Source organism: Xiphophorus hellerii, chromosome 14 (assembly GCF_003331165.1).
Source record: "Xiphophorus hellerii strain 12219 chromosome 14, Xiphophorus_hellerii-4.1, whole genome shotgun sequence".
NCBI lineage: Eukaryota > Metazoa > Chordata > Actinopteri > Cyprinodontiformes > Poeciliidae > Xiphophorus > Xiphophorus hellerii.
Genome location: NC_045685.1, coordinates 20521579 through 20547238, shown reverse-complemented (window position 1 = coordinate 20547238; position 25660 = coordinate 20521579). Strand labels below are relative to the sequence as shown.

At 40.4% G+C, this 25660-nt stretch overlaps 1 protein-coding gene across 1 annotated transcript; it reads left to right on the top strand.

Annotated features, from left to right (window-relative positions):
* Nucleotides 1–609: 609 nt before the first annotated feature.
* serpinh2 (serine (or cysteine) peptidase inhibitor, clade H, member 2) lies at nt 610–22981 on the top strand. Its single transcript, XM_032581992.1, has 5 exons — nt 610–825; nt 2940–3568; nt 9542–9634; nt 10111–10343; nt 21715–22981. Exons 2-5 carry the CDS (start codon nt 2947–2949, stop codon nt 22018–22020), a joined length of 1254 nt encoding a protein of 417 aa, XP_032437883.1. The 5' UTR covers nt 610–825; nt 2940–2946; the 3' UTR covers nt 22021–22981.
* Nucleotides 22982–25660: the final 2679 nt, after the last annotated feature.

Here is a 25660-nt window from a genome sequence, read left to right as displayed (position 1 = left end):
ATAAAATAAATGTGAATTAATTTGCAATTATTTACTGTAATGATATTAGATGGAAAAAGCTAAAAAGGTTAACAGAAATAAAAATTGATGTTGAAATAATAATAATAACTATATTTGCATAAGGTATGAATAATTTTGGATTTAGATTATGTCCAATATCTGAGCAGATCAGGAATTGCTCAGGGCCACATTCTGCGTTGGACCGGCCCTGTCAAATCAGTACCAGCTCCTCACCAGTGGCACTGATTGCAAATTGCGTCATATTTGCAAATTAATATTCATAAGCACCGAGGTGTGGGTCACGTTTAGTGGCCAGAAAGAAGAAAACTCTTCCAGGATTGCTGAGGCAAGGAGAAGATCAGTAGTGACCCCGCTTGAATAAATAGGGGAACTGCAGCCTCCTCCTCTGAGAAACAGGTTTATTACGTGAGGAAAGTTTAAATGTATTGAACAAATATTTATTCCACACTCTCGACTTATCGCTTTAAATCGTGCATTATACAGATTTTGTAGCCTTACTCATTCAGTTCTTAAATTGCCATTAAAGTGACTAACACGCCATGTTTACTTCATTAAAGGCACACAACAATAGGAAAACTTCCATTTGCAGCAAGTTGGAAACTGCGCCGACTTTTATTCAACTTCAGAGTCAGTCTGGCACACTGCGGTCCGCTGAGCCTGGAAGTTTCTAGAAAAGCAGGAAAAATCCGTCCTCTCTTTCCTGCCACGTCTGAGCCTCCGGTTCGGTCCCACTTCCCACTTCCTCCGGAGGCTCAGGTGGAAAGAAAGAAGAGCTGCGGGGAGAGACGAGTGAATTAATTAACGGTAAATATGAACAAATCGAGCCATTCTCCTCTGTTTCCTCTCTGTTTGTCGTCAGGAGCGTTTTTTGGAAATCAGAACAGAGTAGGCAGAACCAGACGGCAGATGTTTCCCGTCTCCTCACAATCAATAACTCGGGGTTTTCTTTCCTTTTTGCCCCAACACCCCTCCACAACATGAATGCTTTTTTAGTGTATCAATTTCACCCGCTTGTTCAGTTTGAAAAGGGTTTTTTTCTTCTTCTTCTTCTTTTTTTTTGCAACTTCATCAAACTTAATTGTCGTACTTTGATTTTTTGGCGCTGCAGGAGAGATAATTATCAAGCGGGGAGGAATTTACAAAAAAATCCAGTTCGCTGCTTGCGACTCTGCAGGAGCGCTTTGCGCATGTAGAAGTTTTAACAGCGAAGAGGGAACCCTCCGGCTGTTTATAGAGCTTTATCTCAAATATTAACAGCGAGCTAAAGTAGCTGCTCAAAGGGACGCCGGTTTGCGTGAAGAATAGAGCTGCACTCTTCTGCTTGCATTGTAACTCAGAGGGGTGCATTCCTCTCATCCTCCACGTAATGCACACATACAGAGCACTGCTCAAGTATTCTTTCCTCCCTGGAAGCTTTTCAGATTTTTGTCATGTTTGCAGCCGTAAACTTCTTCTGGGTTTCTTTCAACAATGGCTTCCTTTTACCGCCCTTCCAAAGCCCCAGACTTGTGGAGGGGGCTATTAATGAAATAACGGTTGTGTTTTGGACAGACTCCACCATGTGGCTCTCTGTAGAGCTACTCCAGAGTTACGACGGGTCTCTTCAATGCCTCTCTTGATTATTTCCTGAAGGTCACAAGCCAAAACATGTTGATCTTCAAATAAAGTTGTTTCTTGAAGTGCTTTGGGCAGTTTATGTGGCATTAAATCCTTCCTGATAAGAAATACAAGTCCAGGCTCTAATTGCTTCTCCAGAGTTACCCTGTTTGGCTTCTTCTATAATTAATTCTCTCTTTTCCTGTCAGATAAGGTGGGCGGCCATGTTTTTGTAGGTTGGCACCTTTTTTTCTAAAGTCCTGGCTCCTAGTAGCTTGGAGAACAGCCTTTAAATACTTTTGTTTTTATAAAATCATTTAACGGGTCAGTAAACACCTGCTGTTGTTGTGTCTGCCTTCCAGACCACTCAGGTTTCCCCAGAACCAAACATGGCATAGCAGCATACAGTGTTTATGCTGCACCACCAATCTGGAACAAACTTCCAGAAAACTGCAAAACAGCCAAAACAAGCCCAACTGTTTAGAGTTGCCTTCATGTACCTTTGAAATAGGTACATGTCAATCAATAACAACATATATTGTGATGGACTCGGGATCGATATCAGTAGAAAATGTCTGATAGAATATTTAATGTTCAATAATTCCTTTCCCCAGACTTGCACAGCATTCTGGGGGATGTAGGCAGACGAAAGGCTTTAGCTGCTCAACCTCTCACAGCCACCTGGGTAAGGCCGGTGGGACTAATTCACTCAGTCACTCTTGCTTTGGTTACCTAGCAACAGCTTGTTGAGAAACTTGCGCAGCAGCAGTTTAAGTTTGGCCCCCCTGTCTCATAACAGCTTAAAAATAAACAGCATGGAGTGAAAACTGTGGATAGAACAGGAAAGGTCACACCTCCAGTTTGGCAGTATTTAAGATATTTAACACAAAAAACTAATTTATACTTATCGTTATTGACTCGTATGGAAAGTTTTTTTCAGCCATGCCATCCAGCCCTATTAACCAGAACATTAATCAACATGTTTGATGTATATAAAATGTAATATTTAGCGCTTTTTAATAATTGGTTTCTCTACTATATTTTGTGTTTAAAGCACGTTGAGCTGCCTTATTGCTGAAATGTGCTATACAAATAAACTTGACTTGATTTGACTTTGCCATACTCTGATCTCTGACAGCAGGCTGTTAAATTGGATTTCATTTCGAGGTATCGGACTGAAAGGGGCTGAATACTAATGTACATCTCTTTGTATGTCATTTTCTTTCATAATTCTGCAGTGATATGCGTTTGTCACATGAAATTCCTGAAGGTTGTAATGAGCACAGCCTCAGACTCCCTTATCGTTTTGTGCTCTGCCGCAGACCCGCCATGCTGTTCAGACTCGCCGTTTGCCTCCTGGTTTCTCTGCTTGTCCTCCTGGTGCAGAGCAGCACCACTAAATCATCAAAGAGCACCGCCGCCTCAGTAAGCCCCTCTCTTCGTCCTCTTGTGAATGACCCAAGCTGGCCTCTGGGTGTGCGCCTCTACCAGGCCCTGCGCTCTGACCCCAGCTCTGTAAACACGCTCTTCTCCCCTCTCCTCTTGGCGTCCTCACTTGAGGCGCTGTCTGAAGGCTCGGCGGGTAAAACTGCCGAGCAGATTCGAGAACTTCTCAAGCCTCCGTCTGGGACCAAAGAGGCGGTTGGGGAACTTCTCTCCATGGCGTTGGAGAGCTTTGTTAAAGCTAACGGGACTAGCTTCCAGATCCACGCATCCTCTGGTGTGTTCACCAAGCAGGCTCCTGCCATCAGTCAGGCTTTTGCGAAGGAGATCCAGAGCCGGTTCAGGCTGCAGCACCGGACGATGGGGAAGGGGGACGCCAAGGCTGACCTGAAGCAGCTGCGCGAGTGGGCTGAGGCTGCGCTCAGTGGGAAGGAAATGGCTCCTCTGGAGGCAGAAATCAAGGCTAAAGCTGGAGCCATGATCCTGACAAATGCTCTTCACTTCAAAGGTAAAGCAGAGTAGTGTGCTGAGTTTTGATTGGGACGGTCCTCTTTCAACCTCTTTGCCCACACCTTAACCCTACTAGTTCCAGTTGCGTGTTCAAACTGGGGAGCAGGTGTGTTCCAGTTTGTTTTGCCATCTTGACAAGTTAAGGTGGGGCAATCTGTTTATTTAAAAAAATAGTTTGTAGGGGGGAAAGTACCAAAGAAGAGGTAGAAGCAACAAACACAAGATCAAAGCAAATTTTTTCCATTAAAAATATCTTTCAGTTACAATAGCCGTGTTTCCATCGAGGAGTTTTTTTATGCACATTTTTAAATGTCAGTAGAAAAGGTTGATGGAAATTTGAAATAATGTCATAATTTTGAGCATTTGATAAAAATTGTGAAAAACGAACTTTTCTCTAAACTTGATAACTAGTTGTGCCACCTTTCGTAGCAACAGATGCTATTTAGACTTTTCAAAACCAGCCAGTGAGTCTTTTAAATCAGGATTTTGGCTCATTCTTCTATGCAGGATAAATTTAATCCAGCCACATCAGAGGGATTTTGACCGTGAATTTTGACTAATTAATTTCAAAACCTTTATTGATTTTTCTTTAGCCATTTAGAGGTGGAGTTCCTTGTATCCTTTGGATCTGTGTTTTGCTGCATAGCCCAAGTTGACTTGAGCTTAAAGTCACAAACTGATGACTGGACATGGATTTTCACAGCACCACCATGTTTGACTGTTAGTTTGATCTTCATGTTCTTAAATACTGATAGTTTTATACCGGATGTTACTTGGATGCTGACGTTCAAAACAGTCAGCATCCAATTCTATGGACCTTTGTCTCAGCAGTCCATACAATATTTGGTGAAAATCTCTCTGTAGCTTCAATCTTGTTCTTCTTTTGCTCTTTTTATTGTCTTTCTAATTAGGTTTTCTGCATTTGGTTGTGAATGTGCTTTAATTTCTTATCTACTACTTATGACATGTGATGCAGTAAATACATAGACCACAAAATGTCATAAAATTTTGAAGTCCATATCGCTCATCCCTGAGACCGAGTTACAATTCAAGTGCTGGAGTGGCCTATTCAAAGTCCAGGCAGAAGTCCAGTTTGAGAATCTCTGACAAGATTTGAAAATTGATGTTCAGATTTTCTCTGTTTGGTCCAATGGGGTAAAACATTTCTGTTTCTGGATTGGGTGAACTTGTATGGATATAACCCAGAAGATCCCTTTTTTGAAACCCTTTTTCGACAAAGTGTTGATTTGGAGAAGCTGAGTACAAACGCACACTTCAATTATCAGATTATTTAAAAGAAATTAATAGTAAAAGAAATGTATAGCTATGCACTACTTTGTGTTTCTCTAAGTATATAAAATGCCGGTAAAACACGTTGAAGTTTGTGGTCTCAATGTGACAGGTTCGATACGTATGGACGTTTTTGTAAGGTACTGAACTGGTTTTCAGCCCTAATAAACCAAATCTATAAATCCGAGGTAGATAATTGTGTGTGTCTCTGCGTTGTGACACCTGTCCTTCCTCCAGAATCCCGTCTGGAGGAAGGATAAGTGTGTATAGAAAATGCATGGATGAATTTAGGCGAACCTCCAGTTACATAATTGTTTGGATAAAATAGACATGAAACACTGGAGCGTCTCTGCACCGAGCAGAGTCATGTTGAATTATCCAATCTGTTCATTTTGGACCCGTTTGCGGCGCTGAATGGGGGGGGAAAAAATGAAAAAACCTCGCATGTGAACATGGCACCATTTTTCTCCTGCTCAAACAGCAACATACCCTCTGCAGGCTGCATGCCAGCATGGCCACCTGCGCTCAGAGTGCGCGTCCTTGATGCATTGGACTCCAGCTGGTGGACGCTGCGGATAAAGGATGATTCTGGGGTCCGTCGCTGAGAGCGAATCCATCTTTCATTGGCGTTTGCGGCGTTGGTGTGGGTGGGGGTGATATGTCGTCTTAAATAATTGAGTAACAAGTGCCCGGACCCTCTGCCTCACCGTCATGCCTAACATCTGCGCTCGGAGCGCTCCAAGCCTGTCGCGGCACAGCTCGGCTCTGTTCTTTTGTGGCAGGCTGCAGTGGTGGAAAGTTGTCATTGTTTCAGACTCCAATCCAGTCCATCAGAACCTCCATCTGTGATTTAATAGCTTCATTCCCAAAACATATCCATCTAATCCTTATCAGCACTCTGCTGTAGCAGCAGAGATGCATCATTAAAGGTGAAATGTTCCTTTCAAAAGGAGCAGTGGGAGTTTTCTCTGCTAGCCAAACGAAATGGGCTTTATTGTCCGTTTTCATGACGACCTTAAAGGAATTCAGTCTCAAAGCCAATGTGTCAATGCAACTCCTCCTGTTTCCACTCTCCAGAAAATCTGATAACGTGTTAAATATATTCTTCAGTTACATTTGTTCTCATTGTGCCATCCCTCCTTGTTTTTCTTGCTTTTGTCGTTATTTATCAGACGCCTTATCTCCCCCACTCGCCGCCTCCTCCTTCGTCCCCCGTTTGCGTCTTTATCTGCGTCTATCTGCTGCTGTTTTCCCCCTGCAGGTATTCTTTTTATTAGGCAGCGGCAGCTGAAGTGGGGACAGGTTGAGAACCCCCTCCAAAAACAACATTCTCTAAACAAAGTAAGCATTGATAAGCAACTTAATTAATTTTTCTTTGTTTGAGGATTCAACTCTATTATGAAATTAGTTTTTTTTTTTTTTTTTCTCTGTGCAGCAACTCTCGTTGGTTCATTAATTTTGTGGTGGAAATGTATAAATTAGATTATTCAGACCATGACGGCACACAAAGTAGATTACAGAAAATTGGATTCCTATAGTGTTGATTCGCAATTTAGAGGTGGTCGATAGTTTGCTTCTCGCCCCTACTAGCTGCTTTTATTTATTTGTTTTTGATTTCAGGCTCCTAAATTAGTGATGGCAGTGATTGGGCATTGTCCTCTGACAAGGTGCCAGTTTTCCTTTAGGTAAAAAATAATCGTTAGTGGATTGCAGTTCAGGGTGGAAGTACGATGGTTGCAGTGATGTTAACTGTGAAGATGCACCAATAAGTTTTTTTAGGCCCTTTCCAATTTTTCTAAAATTGCAATAAGAATTGTCCAATTTTTGGGCCCTGTTAATAGATCTGTATCTAGAGTTTGAGTTTATTAAAAATCACATAAATACTGGGAACACACGCTGAAATATTTGATGCTTAATGTGGATAATCGTAGTTCACAGATTACTATAATTTTTTGATTGTGTTAAAAACAACTAACTATACAGAATATACAGAATTGCAACATTTCTCTTATAATCAATTAATGTCAATCGTTTAGATGGCATTAAACGATTTGGAAAATATAGATTCCTATTTTAGCAGACTTTTTTGTTTTCTTTGGTTTTGTATAAAACATCCATTTGATATAAAGACAGCCTTTTTATGTTATTCTTTAGTCAGTTGCAACGTCTACACTGAAGAGGAGCTGCTGCTTAGCAGTTTAGCTAGATTGTGTTCACTTGTTCGGGGAACAAAGTCATAATTGTTTGAATGTAGACTTCCTAGAAGGAGGATCAGGTCAGTGGTTGGTGGTGAACTTTTTCTTTTTTAACTAAGAACCAAAATAGATGTGTGAATGGGTTGCAGACAAAGAAGCACTGGGTGGATTGGATAGGGTTAAATTAAGGAGCGAAACACTAAGAACAGTAAACTAAGGGACTTTGGCAGACATGGTTTAAAGGGAAATACTGGTGCTTTTGAAGCTCATCTTCGGAGTTCTTGTACATGCTGATTAATTAATTCAGGCTTTGTTTTGTTGGAGAGAAATACCGGCGACAGTGGAAGAAAATAATACAGTGAAACGAACAGGAGAGGCAAAGTTACACAAGGTAATGCAACAGCATGGGGGGGAAACAAGTCCCTGCATATTTGTCCTCAAATAATAGCTTCTGAAAGCCCACTTCGCCACGCAATCAGAAGTTGACGAGGAATCAGAGAAAAAGTGCTCACTCTCACTGATTTCAGTCTGGACTTTTGCTGAAAGTTGAAGCACAGTTTCAGTCTAAGGTTTTTATTCACTCGCGTGCATAAATGTCAGTAATTTTGTGCTTTTAAAGATTTACTTGCAAATAAATTTCCAGCTTGAGATTATGAGCCAGTTAATTACATTAATTATTTTAAGAAATGAAAATAGGATACACGAGTTTAAAATTAAGATGCATCTTCAGAATGGGTCAGAGTTATACATACATAGAATGTGACCAGCTGACTTTTTCATGTTATCCAGCAAATGTGAATAGAGTTGAGGTTTTAGCTTTGACCAGTCTGACCATCAAGCCTTTTTCCATACGGGTTTTTAAAGTTGGATAGTTGTGTCAAGTTTCAGTTTCATCAGGTAAAGCTTTTAAGAATTTCACTGGAATATTTTAGACTGGACAACATCCTTTTTTTTCCCGAGATATCAACCCATTTCCATATTTCCACTTTTGCTTTTTGTGAGTTTTCCCAAATATGTCTCACATTGTCTTTTATTACAACCGGTAAACTTTAAATGTTTACGTTGATTACCAGAAGGAAAGAGGAACTGCTGCCAAAAAGCTACAATTTCTTTGGAGGGCACAATTGTTAGCCTTATTTAAATATTGCACAAATTAAAATGTTATTTTTTAGGATGTGAATTATGGAAATGGTAGTCTTTCTGGAAAATGAGATTTGGATCTCAAATCCAAATTAATTTACCTGGTAAATTAAAGGTAAGAATCTAGTAAGTGGTAAAGATCTTCCAGTATGATCCTCTGTATGTGTAGAATCTGCATCATCTGGTATTGATGCATCAACACTTGGCTGTCTGGTGGGAGTCTCATTGAAACTCAACATTATTCTACAATGGGTGAATGTTGACGTCCAAAAGGTTACAATTAGTTTACATTTTTTTGTTTTTGTTGTAAAATGAGCAGCGACATTCTGGTTTTCTCCTGGACTATTAAAACATGAAATAAGATGAAGGAATATAAAAATACATCTAAAGATGAGGCGTCTTCAGATAAGGAGGTTTATCATTCATCTGAAAATGTTTCTTTCCTAAATTGTCTTCCTCTTTTTTGCTTAATCTAATTGAAATAGACAATAATTGTATAAAAAGGTCAAAACAACACACATAGCAAAAGCAAACTTTTTTCAATTGTTTTCATTGTTGGAACATGCTGTAGTTGTCTGAAGTTTTTTTCTGCAAAGAGCCAAAAGGAGGCAGTTTAGTTTTTATTCTCAGTCTTTTTTAAGGGCTTCAATCTGTAAAATGTCACCTTGCGTACGTTTTGCCTCCAAATCAGATCAATCATCCAACAATGGGAACAAAACATGATGCTTCACACTCCTTTTAATCTGACCCTTTGATCACGATAAGTTATCAAAATGTCTCACTTGTCGTTTTTGGACCTCTTTTCTCCGCAGCATTGTGTGCTGAGAGCGGAGATTTTTCCAAAAGATTAATCAGTAATGAGTCATCATTTGTTGTTGCCAAAGCCAGTCTAAAGTGTCATTCACAAAGGCCCAAATGGTCATAATTTTGTCAACCTAGACACACAGGCACACACACACTGTGATGGTCCAGCGGCTTTGAAAGTGTGTTTTGAGGTTATTACAACAGTAATTCCACTGCTCTCAGCCCCTCTTAAACTGACAGCTGTCATGGGGGGAGTAAGCAGGGCCAAGTGGGACGTGTCAGACAATGAACAGTACACAGTGGCCTTCTGGACTCTATAAGAGCCTCTGCAAAACTCAGCAGTTTTGGGAGAGGTTTACATAGTTTAATTGGCAATAAATGATTGATAATTCATGCTCTGTGTCGCTGTAAGAGGCCCGCATGTATTCTTAGGGATGTCATGTCCTTTTGAGTGCCTTTAATCATCTACAACTTTCAATGCCTGATGATTTTCATGGCTTTTTTTTTTTCCTCCTGCGTTTAAGATGTGGTTGTGTGTTCAGGGCTGTGGCAGAGGGAGCTGAGCGAGGAGAGCACCGATCGCCGCACCTTCTTGGGGAAGAAATACACCAAAGTGATTATGATGCACAGAGCAGGTAAAGACATGAAAGATAAAAACATGCAGCTGGCTGCTTTTTGATGCTAAATAACTGAAAGTAAGAGAGATTCAGCTTCTGTAAGGTCCAATCTGTTTCCCACCCATTTATCATGGTGCACCTTATGATTTATTAAGCATGCTCTCTATATTTTATGGATTATCTTCAAACAACAACAAGCCAGAGTGAATTTGTGCCATTAAGGCAGTAAAAGACGTCAGAAAGATGCATTGTGCTCATTTTAATGCTCTTTTTACAATGTCGTCTTCAATTTGAGAGAAACTTAGTCCACTTTATGGCTCCAGCTTGAACGTCTGGCTTCCTGTTGGAGTACAGCTGAGTCGAACGACGCAAACTCAAGTGACTGTAAAAAAAAAAAAAAATAAACATGTCTGCTGAGAGCTTCAGCACTGAAGTAGTCAAATATAAAATGCTCCTGTCCTCAATGCTGTGATCTTCTCTCACCCCTCCTGCAGGTCGGTATCGCTTCCATGAAGATGTTGACAACATGGTGCAGGTTCTGGAGGCGCCGCTGTGGGGAGGCAAGGCCAGCCTTGTGCTCCTGCTGCCCTTTCATGTGGAAAATCTGGCCAGGCTGGACAAGCTGCTGACCCCAGAGCTGCTGTCAAAGTGGCTGGAGAGAACCGCCGTTACCGGTGTGGCCCTTTCTCTGCCCAAGGCAAACATCACCAGCTCACTCAGTCTGCAGGTTGGTGCACCGATGTTAGCTGTATGACAGTTTTCACAGTTTTCTGATGGAGAACTGCTATTTATGAACATAAATGTTTTTATTCCATACTTTTAGCAACCTTCAGAATGGGAATTGTGCAAGAATTTTCAGCAGTGCTGACAGAGCTTCTGCATGTTGAAAGCATGAACCAAAATAATGTTGTTTCTAGTTCATGTTTGTAATATTTTAAAGCACTTACTTTAATTCAATAGGATTCCAGTACAGTTTGTCTCTGAGTAGCGAGGCTCATGCTACAAAAGTTTTGACTTATTCAGAGAGTGGCTTAAGTTTGATTATATATGCTGCAATTTCAGATGTGAAGGAAGGTGGTGCTGGAGGGTTATTCTCCTGAGGTTGGAGTCATTTTTATCTACATCCTTAGTAAATTAAATATGACCCAAGTTTATCAAGATTTATTATCTACTGTATAAACTTTTTGTTTTGTATTTCAAATAAACTTAAAATGAATGAAATTTTGCAACTTAGTGGACAGTAATAGCCTGCAAGTTATGTTTAAAATACATAATAGTACAGTACCAGAACATATGCAAAAAGAAAAAAAAAAGATTTATTAAAAGAGATAGCAATTTGAAAGGATCTGAGAGTTTTTAAAATACCAAGTCAGAATTAAATAAATGGAATGTTGTATTTCTACATATGGAAAAAGTATGTGAAACAATCTGTCTAAAGTATCCAAAGAGAGAAAATACATGTTTATTTTTTTTTTTCAAATCTGACCACAAATTCAAAAATAGATTCCACACTATTATGACTTTTGTTTTTCACAAACTATACAGAAATGCTGTGCACGTCTGACACTAACCATGCTTTCATTGCTCTTATTGGATTTAAGTGGGAAAGCAGCAGCCAGGTGCTGCAAATCAAACACATCTGATTATCTAATTGTGGCCAGATCTATAAATAAATGAGCTTCGGTAGTTTGCTGCTCTTTGCAAAGTTCTTTACGTTTTCGGATTTAGATTTTCCAGGCGGGTTTTGTTTGTGCATTTTTAAAACATTCTGAACATTTGAGTACTTGTAAACCTTGAACCTGTTTGAAGAGTAGTCGGGACTTATTATCTGTTAATTTCACAAATATTGAAAAAGTGTGGCTTTGAACCATTTCATTGCCTTTGTGCCTTCTGGACTATCTTACACTGCATTCACACAACAGGCAGTTGCGACCCGTATCCAACTTTGTTTCTCACCTTTCTCAAATATTCAGTTTCAACCTTAACTCTATAAATGTTGAACTGCAGCTGATGGTGACAAAGACATGAGGAGCAAAAAAAAAAAAAAAAAAAAAAAAGACAGACTGGAAGAATAGTTGGACCAGACGTATACAGATGACATGGAAGTAAAAGCTTTTTCCCAGAGGAAGGGCATGCTGACTGAAACCGATTACCATGTCCTCCTCGTGTGCACGCTGTAACCTCATCACGGACTAATGAAATCTGCTCTGCCCTCGTTTCCAGTTTGACAAACATCTCTGTAGAGCTACGCTGCCATGTTGCTCTGCTGGCCGTGCCCTGAAGAACAAGCTTTTGACATTAACATTGTCGGGACGCTCCGGGGGAGGAGGAGGCGGCTGTAATCTAGTGCTGAGGCCTGAAACAACTCTTTTTGACACGGCTGTGGCCCGGCTTCAGAAAGCAGGAGGAAAAAAACTCTTTGTTGCACATATCTCCATTTGTTCCATGAAAGAGTTTGTCAGGCTGAAGGAAAGAAAAAGAGCTGTAATTCCTGTAAATACATGAATCAGTGTTTTGATTATGTACTCAAATTTGGCCTCTGATTTTCTGAGTCATCACAGCCTAGGTGTGTTTGATGAGTCGTGATGGAAAAGGCTTCGGCAGGTTACCGCTATCCGGTTATACCAAGGTTTTAATAAATCTCTCGCAGGAATCGTACTGTTCCTGCAGCTTCAATAAGACGCCAGACAAAAAGACACAGCCTAACAGTGCTGCTGATCTCCTACATGTTGCACTGCTGGTCAGCTGGCTGAACGAAGCCAACTACACATTTCCTTACAAGTCTACAGCTAGTAAGCAGTTAGCTAATATAATAGCACATTATGTCAGCTGTTATATTAACTGATATAATGTATCAGCTAATATCATGTTAGCTGTTGCTAATATGATATATTAACTAATATAATTTCAGCTAATATCGTATTAGCTAATATTAACCAGGTAATATAATCCCTTAATTATATTACGTTTAGGGTTAATCTGTCAAATGAATCAATATGTAGGACTATGTCCATACAACATGCAAAACTGAAATATTTTACACTCTTATAGTTTTAAAACAGTTTATAATTTGTGAAGATTGTTCTTAGTAAACAAGTACAAAAGTAAAACATTTGATTCTCAGTTACACCTCAAAAAATCTAAGTCTCTCAAACCCACTAGTGTCTACATATTGCATTGCGTCTGTCAAATGCGAGTAAATAGATGTCATAGATAACTGTAATAATAAATATGTTAATGCAGTTATTACAGCAGTATAAATTACAGCTGATCATGTTTTACATTCTGAGATTTTTACCGTGTCGTGCGCTCTCACCATACCGTGAGATTTTCTAATCAGGCTGAGCTGCTCTGCCCTCCGGCCGGTGACAGCCCGGCATGTCTTCATTGACGGTTATTCTTCCAACTGGGTCTGGCAAATAATTGCTCATCACCGTTGGTTAATTCTGTTTACCACTCTGTCTGTCCGCGCTTGGGTCGGCCATAGCCCTGAGATTAGAGGGCAGCATCTGGACAAATAGATGATTATTGTTATGTCTGTGTGTGCCGTGTGTGTGACCGTATATGAGAGCAAACAAAATCAGCCTCCTTTGAGTCAGGTTGAGCAGATTCTGCCCCCCCTTCCCCATCCAGATGCACCCATTTCCTGCTTCACCCCTGTCCTCGCCCTCTTATCAGTCACAGGGATCTAAATCCTTTCCCTTTTTTTGTGGGACTCACATGTTCCTCTAATATGCTATCACCGAGCAAGTGTATCTCAGCCCTTCTGACCTAAATGGAAGTGACATTCGGCAGGGAAGTGAGCGAGAGATGTGGAGGAGCATGGTGGCAGTGGGGGTCAAAGATTGCCCAGGGACGAGGTGGAGAGCGTAACACGGAACTATAAATAGCGGCTGAATTTAGCTTTCTCCTTTTTTTTTTTTCTTCCTACGTTTTCCAATTTGTGGTGTTTTCCTCCGAAGGGCACATTACGTCGGGGGTCCGCGGTCGGAGACGAAGAGCCCTCTTAACAAGAGGTCAGCGATAAGCCACCCTTTTCCCTCAGTGATCCTCCTCTGACCAGGACACACACACACACACACACACACATACACTAATGGCCAATGTTGAGGCTGGATCTCCAGCCGGTGACTAAGACATATGAGTGTGCGCCACAGAGCTCACTCAATCATAGCTAATGAGGTCAAGAGGGCATCAAATATTTACAAGAGCTCACTCCGCCGTGTACAGTGTCGAGGGGGCTGCTGTTTCGACGTATCGTTGCCAGACCCACGTATGAATTAACCAGATGTGCTTCATTTGTGTAGCTGCTCGCTAAAAGCAAAAGCTCCCTTCTTTCACCTTTTTTTATTTTTTTTATTTTTTATTCCGATATGGCCTTGTGGAATAAAAACAAGCTGTTCTTGTGTGTACGCGAACGAGTTGAATGAAACACTGAGCATATTGACCATGCAAAAGAGGTAAAAGCCCATGGAGATAATACACCAGTGGAGCTGATGAGATCCAATAAAGGAAGAGAGAGGCTTTGAAGTCTTAAGGGAGCCGTGAGAAATAGAGCTTTTTGTTTATTTCTTCCTCTGAGCCCGCATCATCAGTGGCTCCATGAAATGAAGCCGTGATGATGCCAGAGCCGCTGCATGCTTTAAGCCACCCACTCAGGATGTTATGGGCAGCGCTGAATTAAGCAGAACGTGTCTGCATTTGTTCAAGGTGGCAGCGGCTTAGAGCAGCGTCTCCGGATGGTTAGTGGTGAACCAGAAGGAACCGCAGGTGTGAGCTGTGGAGGCAGAGACAGTCTGTCTCCAGGTTTGTTGCTATGATTGTTTTTCGTTTGATTTATAGAACTCTTTCCATGCTGACAAACTACTAAAATTGCTCTTTTAATTCCCTTAACTCTGTATATGTTCTTGCGCCAAAGCGCTACTTCATATTTGCTTCTTCTTAAACACCCTGGAATAATAAACCGCAGGAAACTGAGACTGAAGACAAGTATGCAGATCAGACTGATAGCACAGTTCATGGGCCTGGAGTAATAACGGCAGTAAGAATAATAATCGAGATTTGTGGTTTAAAAGGTGCCTAGGGTAAAGCTAATCTTCTAATGGCCTCAGTTGTAGATTCTGCAATCTGGCTGTTAATCATTATATGACATCATGGGAGCATATTTCAACACAAAGTGATGTCAGAACTTTAGGGAATGTGCTGACTTCATTCAAACTCTCATATGTATTCATAAAAAAATTTGGACATTCTTGTAAAGATTCAGCTCAATTTGATGTGTTTTGTGAAAAAAGGTCTTTTCTGGAACGGAAATGACATTTTTTTCATACTTGATCTTCGGTCTTCTGTTTAGTGATGCTGCCGCCAGCGTGTTATGGGTCACCTGACTCAGAGCAGCTCGTCTCATTCAGCTTGCAGCACACATGTCCGACTCCGTTCCAAAATTAGGAATCACTAGCAAGTTCTAGATATAATCTTTAAGCCAAAAAAAAGGTAAAAATCTGCTGACCTGTGGTCAGTTTGGCCAGTACAGCTACAATGTCATGAAAGAATGGCCATAGTGATTCTTCCTCTGACACATAACCCCCATCTGAGACGATCTGTCTTGACATTGTTGCTATTGAGCACTTAGACATACCAGCTCCTTCTGACACACAAGTCAAGGTCAGTGGGAGTATAATTGAAGTGCCTTCAAATTCCCTCAAAGCATCAGTATGGCAATAAAAGGTGAACAAACAAATATTATGGCATCATATTCATAAATCCTGGACAGTGTGGTCTTCTCAGAAACCTTAGGAGAAATTTATTAGCAGATTTCTCATCAGCGAGAGTCGAGGACACGGAAACCTTTTTAATCTCAGCTGGAAGACAAGAAATATTCACATTTGTTAAGATCTATTTAATTTTTTAAAAAAAAAGGTTTTGAAGGAAAAAAACAGCTACAACAAAAACATTTGATTAATATAAAAAGTTTTAAGGTTGTTCTGTTGTAGCAGACAACCAATCCCATTAAAAGTTTTCTCTGCTGGAGAGCAAACAGGTTCCATATTCATTGTAACACTTTGACAAGAGATGCAACTGAAGCTTATTTTTCTCCTGTGTATGCCCCTGAGAACTAGTTTTATGTCTTTTATGCAGACTAATTATTTTTGCTCTGTTGAAGGCTTTTGTTAATGGACTTTGTCTGTTCAGCAAAATTCTGAAAATTATCTCTAAAATTGTGAGATGGCTTGATAGAAACTTTTAAAATTAGCCTTACTTCCATAAAGCCCTCTTTGCTCTGGGACTTTATGCAATTTACCGTCTTTTTTTTTCCATTGCTTCTTCACTCAATATCTCCTTGAAATCTTTTTTTTTTTTTTTTTTTTAGGTTTGATTGCCTTTTCTCAGATATTTGTACAAAGAATTAGCAAGAGATTCATTTTTTTGACAGATGTCAGTTTTTATTTTGAGCAGGGAGTTTTTGCCAGATTAACTTGGAAACAAAAAATGCTTAATTATACCCTTGGGGAAAATTTCTACTTTCACTGCTGCCATTCCAAAAAAAAAAAAAAAACAATAAAATGCAATATGCAGTTTGTAGATATAAAACATCACAAAAGACAATTAAGAAACAAAAGAAATGGCACAAATGGGGCCGCAAATAAACCAATTACATAAGAAATTTTCAGCTTACCTGTTTTTTTTTTACTTTAATTTCTCTGACAGGATACACCAGCTGTCTGTTGGTGAAAACAGTCATTATCCTGTAATTCTTAGGTTTTGATCTTGGCGTCTTTTCCCAGTTCGTATCGCGTAGTTTGCATGCAGCAGCGGGAAAAAGATCTTCTCCTTAACATTCTCTGTTTGATCCGTTTCTTTTTCGCCGAGCCATAATTAAGGCTCCCTTTTAAAATCTGCAGTGATTCCTCACAGATCCTCTGTCATGCCCTGGGTGCCCCATACTGCCCTTTCGACAACCCCCGCACTATAATAAATACAAAAAGCTACTTAGTTTGTCCAACCATTAAGGTGAAATAATGTGATGGTGGGGGTTATGTGTGCCTGGGGGCTGACGGTTTGCTTCCTCAGGCCTGGTTAGCGTTCACAGTGCCGCGTGCCGAACAGGCCTTGCAGATGTTCACAGGAGGAAGAAACCGGCAGCTGACAGCTCCTCCAGCTCCCACTCGCAGACAAATGCCTCGTGGATTCTGTGTGTGGGGCATCAGCAGTCCTCCCAGAACTCCTCCATCTAAGATTCATGCGGAGCGCCGAAGAGAAAGGGCAGCCAAAGAGCACCTCCCAGAGGTTTTTCCTCCCAAAATAATGCAGTGCCACACCTCTGCAGGGCTTCTCTTACATCTCGTCCCCCGTGCTTCTTCTTGATCCCTTCGGTTTCACATTTCGCCGCTTCCAAAAACAATTAAGCAAAAATATATATTTTTTGCTTTGCTGGAATGTGAAGGATTATCAGATTAGGCAACCTTGTCGTTTGAAGTTGATTTGTGCTGTTTATATGATAAAAATATTAGTAATTGTTTTTTTAAAAAAAAGGGGTGCACTGATTATTCAGCAGGTGATAAAGCTGTCTCTGGATTTAGTGGATTTTTATTTTTGCAAAACTGACCAGTGACCAAGAGATTCAGCACTCTAGAGTTCAGACTGTAATTTACTTGATTGATTTTACTTTAAATAACTCATTTTGCTGAAAAGTAATAATAAAAAAAAGTCAACGCACTGATTGCATAGCAGGTGACTAAACGTGGTTGATTTTTCACCTTTAACAAAATTGACCGATGACCGAAAGGTCCTGCAATTTTGCACAAATATTTTGGACTATTACTATAATTTACAAAAATGACGGAAATATTTCAAGAGTGGATAACGATTGAGCTTTTATAGCTCACTCAATCACAACAACAATCAAAAGCAGCACTCTAATCGTATTTATCTAGAATGACGTTTAGTTTAATGTCATTTTATTTCAACTTAATATCATTTAAGGCCTGAATGAGACAATACATCAAGAGCTAATCCTCATAAAAAGCAAAGACTGGCTTATTTTATGCCATAGTGAATTTTGAAATAAACATTAAGGACCTTGGTTCTGATGCCACTCTTTATCCTGTACTGCACTTCTGTACTATAGGAGTTTGTTTTAAATCGATAATTCTTTAATATTAATGAAAAAGTACTACTAGCAGTTTATTTGAGATAAGAAAAAATCTTGTTATAAGTAAAATGATTTGACAAACTTTTACTATTTCATCAATATTAAGGAATTGACTTAAAACAAGCTACTATATCTTGTTGAAAAGTTACTTAAATGTCAGTTTTGTCTTAATTCAAGTGTACTGAAATATTTGCTCTACAAACTAGACAAAAATGACAGATTTTGTGTTTCTGCAGTGTGTGAACTTGGACAGTATTACTGTATTGTTTATACATATGTTGGTAATTTTCACTTTCAGTTTTAATGGCTGAAATATTTCAACACCAAACTTGGCAAAGAGAAAAAAAAAAAAATGCAACTACACAGACTCTAATAAGGACGCTAAATTTGGTAAATGTAGAATAAAAATCTTCATATGTTGATAACTGAACTTTTAATCCTGCTCAATTACTGCTTAACTAGAAGATCTCAATTTTTTGATGACTTTTACTGTGAGTCCCGCTAGAGGAAGTGTACTGAAACATACCGATGCTCAAGTTTTTAAAACAAAACCTGAGCATGGGCGGTCCTAGACAGGGGCCAACGGGGGCCAGTGTCCCTAGAGCTGGCCCCCGTTGGCCCCTGTACTGAAGAGATAATGTTAAATTAATTTCTTATGATGAAAGTAGAGAAACTGTAACCAATTAGTTGCTTGGACTAATTTCATTTTTTGTGTTCCCAGTTTTACATAAACAATTAATTTAAAGTGAAGGTGTTGAACTTTTCTGATACATCAGTATTGAGAGGATCTCAGCTTCCATCTGCTAGATAAGCGATCTGCAACCTGCAGCTCCAGAGCCACAAGATGATCTTTGGCTCATTTAATATATAAGCCGATGAAATATTGCCCTTTATTTTGTCTTGGTTCATTTTTTTGTTTTGTTTTTACCTCCATGAAAATGGCCTGTTTTTCATGTTTGGTCTACAGTGGCAACTAAACATGAGAAAAAGAGACTAAAGAAAATGTGAATGCAGCAATTTCTGTAGATTCTTTTGTTGTCTGGCATTTAAAAGTATTACTTTACTCTTAAGGTAATACTTTAAAATAGAGCTAATGTATAAATACATAAAAATATTCTTTAATTTTGGTCGCTCTATTACTTTGACATAATCCTTGTAAAGAATGGTGAATATAAATGCAGATGTCAAGGCAGATGACCTAGGTGAGTTTTGTTTATCATCTTGGCAAAAGTGAACTGAGAACAAATTTTTAAAAGTTTTAACTTGGGTTTTAAATTTTTGTAATTTATGACTAGATTTTTCCACAGAAGATTCAGAACTCAAAATACCAGTTTAATTATTTTTAGTTTCTTCTAAAAAATTAGTTACATCCTCAGTTTTTTTTTATGTTTTTGTGTGTGTTTTCTGTCCATGAATGCAACCTTTTAGAGAAAATAATAATAATAAAAAAAAGAAATCTTCAGTGATTTACTATTTTCGACCAGAAATGTTTAAAATATTCATGGAAACCAAGAAATGAACTATCAGAAACCCTGGAAGAATAGGCAAAAAAGCAATCCAAGCCGTTCCGCACGCGCTGTCATTTGTCTTGGACAATTCGAGCGAAACCGGCTGTTTCCCCCAACAATAAGAAAGCTTGAAATGGAGACCGAAAAGTTGCTAGAGCACAGAGTAACTGCACCGGCAGGCCTGTCAAAGAAGAATGAGGTGAGGAGGAAACATACCAAGTTAGGAACAAAAAGCGGATAAAGTACAGGCGGAGGGTCAGATGAAGGATGGGCGACGCCAGGCGAGTGGCGGAGCAGCAGAGGAAGACAGTGATGTAGTGGTGGCGGGGTAAAGGAAAGAGAAAAAGTGGAGTAATAATGGATGAACACAATAGAAGTGCATTAGAGCTAGAGGTGGCACTTGAGTTTCTGTGGAAGGAGGGTTTGTATTAAGGACACATCTGAATATCCCTGTAATTCTTGATCCAGGGTCATTTTTTTCTGCAAGAAGTTATGTAGAAAAGCAGATAATTTGTATAGATTATCTCCAAAATCGGTCCTGACAACGTCATGGAGGCACAGAAAATGTACCCATCCAGATGATTTAAGAGAGATCTTTGGTTTACTCAGCTGAAGTCTAAAACGTGCCGGAAAATCACGTTGTCACCCTCCCGACTCCGCTTCAGCTTCCTTCCGCGGCTTTCTCCACACATGGGTCCGCGCGGCCTCACATGCGGCCCCCTCCCACCACCACACCTCAACCACGTGCTCTCATGTGGCCCCCAGAGAAGCCTGTCACTGTGAATGGCCTTCTGCCACGGGAGGATAAACTACCTGTCACGCCGGCGACTTTCTGTGGAATTCATATCAGAGGCAAAACAAAGGAGGTGCTGAGGTCACGGGGCATCACTCTTAAATTATTCATCCTCTGCTTCCTCCTTCCGTCTCCTCTCGGCCTGTTGCCTACTTTGTTCTGCCAGATCACAACAAGGGCAACTGTCAGTGTCCTCCCCGACTCCCGGGTTTTTTTGGACGCTCAGTCAGTAAGCGGCACTCCGAAGCCCCCCGTCGGAAAAGTTACTGTTTTGGGAGGGTGCGTTGAGTTCAGGTTAATCATGTGACGAGGTTCAGGAGAAGGAGCACGTCTTCCACTTCTGAATGTCACAGCATCATAAAAATTTTAAAATATTCTTTCCCTCCCACTCGTCGTTTGGTCTCCCTGAGTGCATAATTTATCAGCGTCTTGGCAGCTGCTTGTTTGCATACACTTTGCAGGACGTCTCCGAGTCGGATGGCCTGGAGATTCAGGGGTAACTGATTTGAGAACATGCACAGAGGAGAAAACGCAGCCGCTCTGCTCCATAGGCTTCAGAGCAAACCCAGTCATCCTGAGGATTTAGCAACTGGACTGTAAATGAATAAAGGAAAAAAATTAACAAAATGTCAATGAAGACGCAATACTACAACAATTTCTTAATTTACATACAGTTAAGCTCCAAACTATTCATACCCCTGGTCAGTGGGTGGAGCAGTTCTCTTGCAATCAGGAGATTGTGGTTCGATTCCAGCTTTCTCCTGTTGCATGTCGATGTGCCCCTGGGCAACACACTTAATGTGTTCATTTGTGTGGAAAGGTGCATGTAAAGTCCATGTAAAAATAATTTTTATTCAATCTTTTTTGCAAAACATGTATCTTAAGATATTAAACAATGTAAAGTTTGAAAATAATTAGTTTTTACTAACATCTCTTTTTAATGGCATGTTAAAACAATTTAGATGCTTCTCAATGAAATAATTGTTATTGACACTATAGCAACTAAAGCCGCCTTATAATTTGTTACCAGTGTCTCCACTGGTATTTTGATGTTGGATGTTTTGGTTTGTGTTTATCTAGCTAGCACTCGATGATGAGCTCTCTGTTTTAGTCCCAAGTGTCCCTTCTGTTCAACCTCAAAGTATTTTTTTATGTCTATTTTTCTAGCCATACATCCATAATTAAGGGTTCCACTTCTACCCCTTAAATAGTATTTTTTTGATGAGACAAAATGGCAAAATTAAAGGCAGTTTAAGCACTATGTTAAAGTTAGTAGTTTGCTGTTTGTTCCAAGGTAAATTACTGTAATTTAGGTGGATTTTAAGCACACACTCTCATTAGGTTTTCTCTTATTTTGATTTGCAGATAATATTCCTTTTAGTCTCAGTGCCAGCCACTGCTAGGCCTAAAGGTGAATTTATTTTGGTATAGCTAAAGAACAGTTAAGTCAGATGAATCAACACTTCAGTCTAATTCTGGTTACCAAGCATAATTAAAAGCATGCTAATTTCCATGGAGACCTTTGTACTCACAATATGGAAGATGCCAAGGGAGGTCAACAAAGTCGATGTGGCGCCTCTTCTTCTATGTCCATGTTCAACATGCTCCGATAACTCTGTTCACTTGTGTTTTCGTCCAATTCCAGAAACAGCTGTCTTCTCTGGGTTTGAGTGACGCCTGGGACCAGAAGGCAGCCGACTTCTCCGGGATGTCCGACAAGAGCAAAGGGAAGCTTCACCTCGGTGGCGCCCTCCACTGGGCTTCCTTAGAGCTCGATCCCGCAGCTGGCGAACAGGACGCTGATCTAGAGGAGGAGAACATAGAGCGACCCAAGCTGTTCTACGCCGACCATCCGTTCATCATCTGTGTTAGAGATAACACCACTGGAGCCCTGCTGCTGATGGGCGCTTTGGACAACGTCGAGGGAGACCTCCTACATGATGAATTGTAGCATCTCTTTCTACTTCCTGTCTTTTTTCGTTTCTTCCACCAGTCCCTCTCTGAGACAGCTTGCTGGTTTCTGAGTGCAGACATTGTCATTCACTGTGGCACTCTTTCACATCACACTGTCATACGCTGACACCGCCATAGTCTTTTGGCTGACTGGCACCGACACTGCCATATCCGACATTTACACTGTCACACACTCAGAGCTACACCTACACTGCATGTATAAATGATAACTCTGTACAAGACATTACTGAAGTTGACGGATACAGGATAAGCCTCCAACTCAAGAGAAAATCGATGGCATCTCTTTTTCTCCCAAAATCTGCCCCCACGCAGAAACCTTCAGAGACTGATCAAGTCAACAGACACGACAAACAAGACCACTGTAGCAAAGAGCCGCCATGCTGACATACAGAGGAGTGCTTAAAGAGACACAGCATTCAAACAGAAGCCCTCTTTCTCCAAAAAACACCAGGACAGGATCAGGAGTGACACCGCGGTTGTTCTGGGTTGCCAGATACCCGGGACAGCGTCCCCTGAGGGTCAACAGGGGAAGATTGATGGTCCACCCAAGTGCTTATTGATGAGCCAGATAATGCTAATGACCGTAATGCGTTACAGAGTGTGTCAACAACATGGAAAGCATGGGCGAAACCTTTTAATCTCTTAAATCCATCGCTGATCCATGATGCCATTTTATCACTTGAATCGAACTTGACTGACATTACTTGGCCTAAATGTGACAAATTCATGTTAATTGATTTCAAGAGGTCAATGAGTTGTTGACGGTGCAATTTTTTAAAATAAATAACCTAAAATCAATAATAATGTTGTGATTTTAGTATTTTGCTTTAGGTCTTCATGGTTGTTTCACTTTGTACTCAGAAGTGGGAATTTCTTGTTGCAAATTGGAAAAAATAAATAGAACAGCTTCTGAAAGTTGGGATTCAGATATGAAAAGTTGATCAACCCTAAAGTAGCTGCGGTGTTGTTCAGTTGTGCAGAAGTGAAGACAACAGTTGGATTAGGAAGAGGTCCAATCGGACTCTAGAGTGGTTTGTTCCTTGATGCAACGCAGCTAGTATGGCTCAAAGCTAGTAAGCCTTCCTGTAGCCAGATTTGAGTTGCATTGTGGGATGCCGTACAGTAAATATGTTCTCAAAATGGTTTGGTGTACCACTCAGATGCTGTGGAGAAACATACAAATGAATGACTAATTCTGCGCGTTTCCATCTAACTCAGAACACAGCATCCACTTCCTGTATTTACATTCTGCTTCCCCACCATCTGACCAATACATAGACTACATTTTGGCTCACTTGAAGTTTTCTTTATGTGAAAAGAACTGGAAAAGTTACAAGAGAATGTGGCTCTTAAAATGGCCCAAAGGTCGTCACTGTGTTTGTTGGTATGACAATGTTGTCCTGAAATGCTTAGTTACTCCAGATGTAGCAGGATACAGACCTTTTGTCTTGTAGTTCTAAGCAACATTTTACAGAATCATCAAGATGGTTTATTTTTGTTTCCTTTGGCAAACCTGAAACTAACCTTTGTTTTCTTTTGGCCTTGAACTCTTCCACTGTTGTGAGTTTTGCTCAGTCTCATTTTATTCTTAAACCATGAGCACTGACTCTATTTAAAGCCAGAAAACCTGCTGTGCTTTATTTGTCGTTCTTGATCTTTTGTTGCCTCCTGGACGAGGTCACTTTGATTGGCCAGCCATTCCTGGGAAGGTTCATGACTCTTCCATGTTTTCTCTATTTGTGGGTAATGACTCTCACTGCAGATTGAAATGTGTTGAGTCTGCCTCATGTTCTCAGACAGGTTCTATTAAAGTGATGTCTTGATTCTACGAGTCAGATGTGGCGGAATTTAACTTCACTATCCAAAAATATGGATATTCAAACTGTTACTCATATTATTAAGGCAGCTGCTTTTTCACATATAGGGGTGTGTTGGTTTGGATAGACAAAAGTTGCATTTTGTAATTGTCTGATCTAAAAAAGATGTTTCTCTGCAACATTTGAGTGTGACAGAAAAGCAAAGTAAGAAGGAATTGATAAGGACAAATATATTTTCACAGCAGTGTTTCGAGGGAGGTGATTAGTCTGAAAACATGAAGCATTTGTGAAACTGGGCTTAAGACCAGGACAGCCACAGGGTCATAGCAGAATAACCAATAAAGTAGCAAAACAGCTACCAGGAGAATGGAACAAAGCATCAGTAAATACACAAAACCTACACCTAAAACCTTAACTGATGCTAAAACTCAATCCAGGTCTCTCTTGTTGGTGTAGCTCAGAAAGTGCACTTTAAAAGGAGAAATCCACAAAAACATGCTCTTAGTTCTCAGCGTGAATATAAATGCTTCAGAGCGGTCGGCTACCTCTGCTTTTTCACTCAAGTCAGCAAGTCCTCGCTGCGGTCAAACACAACAAACATCTGTTTCCATCTACTTCAGGCCAGTTCTTTCTCCTGACCCATCTTGAGCTTTTACCAGCGGCAAGGTGAAAATGGAGGGTCCCCCTTAGCATCTCTATCAGCAAGCTGACCCTCAGTTGAGTCACTTCTATGATTTTTCTTCTAAAGGCCAAGTGCTGTGCTGTAATTGGGATGACTGTGCTCTGAGTGCTCTTCCTGCTGTCTCGCTCTTTCTTTCTTTCTTTCTTCTTTTTTTTTTTACCTCCTCAGTCATTTGGCCTGACCAAAAGGTGAACCCATCGCAGAGGGCAAGGAGGAAGACAGGAAGTTCACATTCCTACTTTACATTATGTTTTATTTAAAGACACAGATTAAACATTAAAACGTGATTTTATTTTTTCATGTGAGAGGGAAACTGCAGTTGGTGCTGGTGTCAAGTCATCACAGGAAATTAATATTGATATTAATTTACCACTAGGGGCTGCACAGTGGCGCAGTTGGTAGCACTGTTGCCTTGCAGCAAGAAGGTCCTGGGTTCGATTCCCGGCCGGGGTCTTTCTGCATGGAGCTTGCATGTTCTCCCTGTGCATGCGTGGGTTCTCTCCGGATACTCCGGCTTCCTCCCACAGTTAATTGGTCTCTCTAAATTCTCCCTAGGTGTGTGTGTGTGTGTGCATGTTTCTTTGTCCCGTATGTCTCTGTGTTGCCCTGCGACGGACTGGTGACCTGTCCAGGGTGTACCCCGCTTCTCGCCCGGAACGTAGCTGGAGATAGGCACCAGCAACCCTCCCGACCCCATTAGGGAAAAAGGGTGAACAGAAAATGGATGGATGGATTAATTTACCATAAAAAAAACACTAAATAAACTCCCATAAAAAAAGACAAAGAGAAACAAGTATTAAAAGCAAAACATCTCTGACTATATCTTAGAGTTGCATTTTAAATCGCCTCATAATCCTGAGCAAATCCAGATATAGTTTGTAAAGTGACATGATGTAGTTCACGGCAAGCATCAGATATGTGGGCAAATACCCAATTTAATTATCAATCTTTTCATGATCCTCTGAGATCAAATAAACTCTCCTTATGCTAATTAATGCTGTGTTTGATTTGTTCTCAGATCTGGGAATTAGCCTTCCTCCCCAGAGTTGAGCAATGTTCGAGGCAGAAAACCAATGGGATTTAATAACTGTTGTGGTGATAACTAAAAGTAACAAAAA

Coding starts and splice junctions, on each gene's coding strand:
- serpinh2 (XM_032581992.1), top strand. CDS start 2,947: ATGCTGTTCAGACTCGCCGTTTGCCTCCTGGTTTCTCTGCTTGTCCTC. Junction 3,569..9,541: donor AAATGCTCTTCACTTCAAAG/GTAAAGCAGAGT, acceptor TTGTGTGTTCAG/GGCTGTGGCAGAGGGAGCTG. Junction 10,344..21,714: donor CCAGCTCACTCAGTCTGCAG/GTTGGTGCACCG, acceptor GTCCAATTCCAG/AAACAGCTGTCTTCTCTGGG.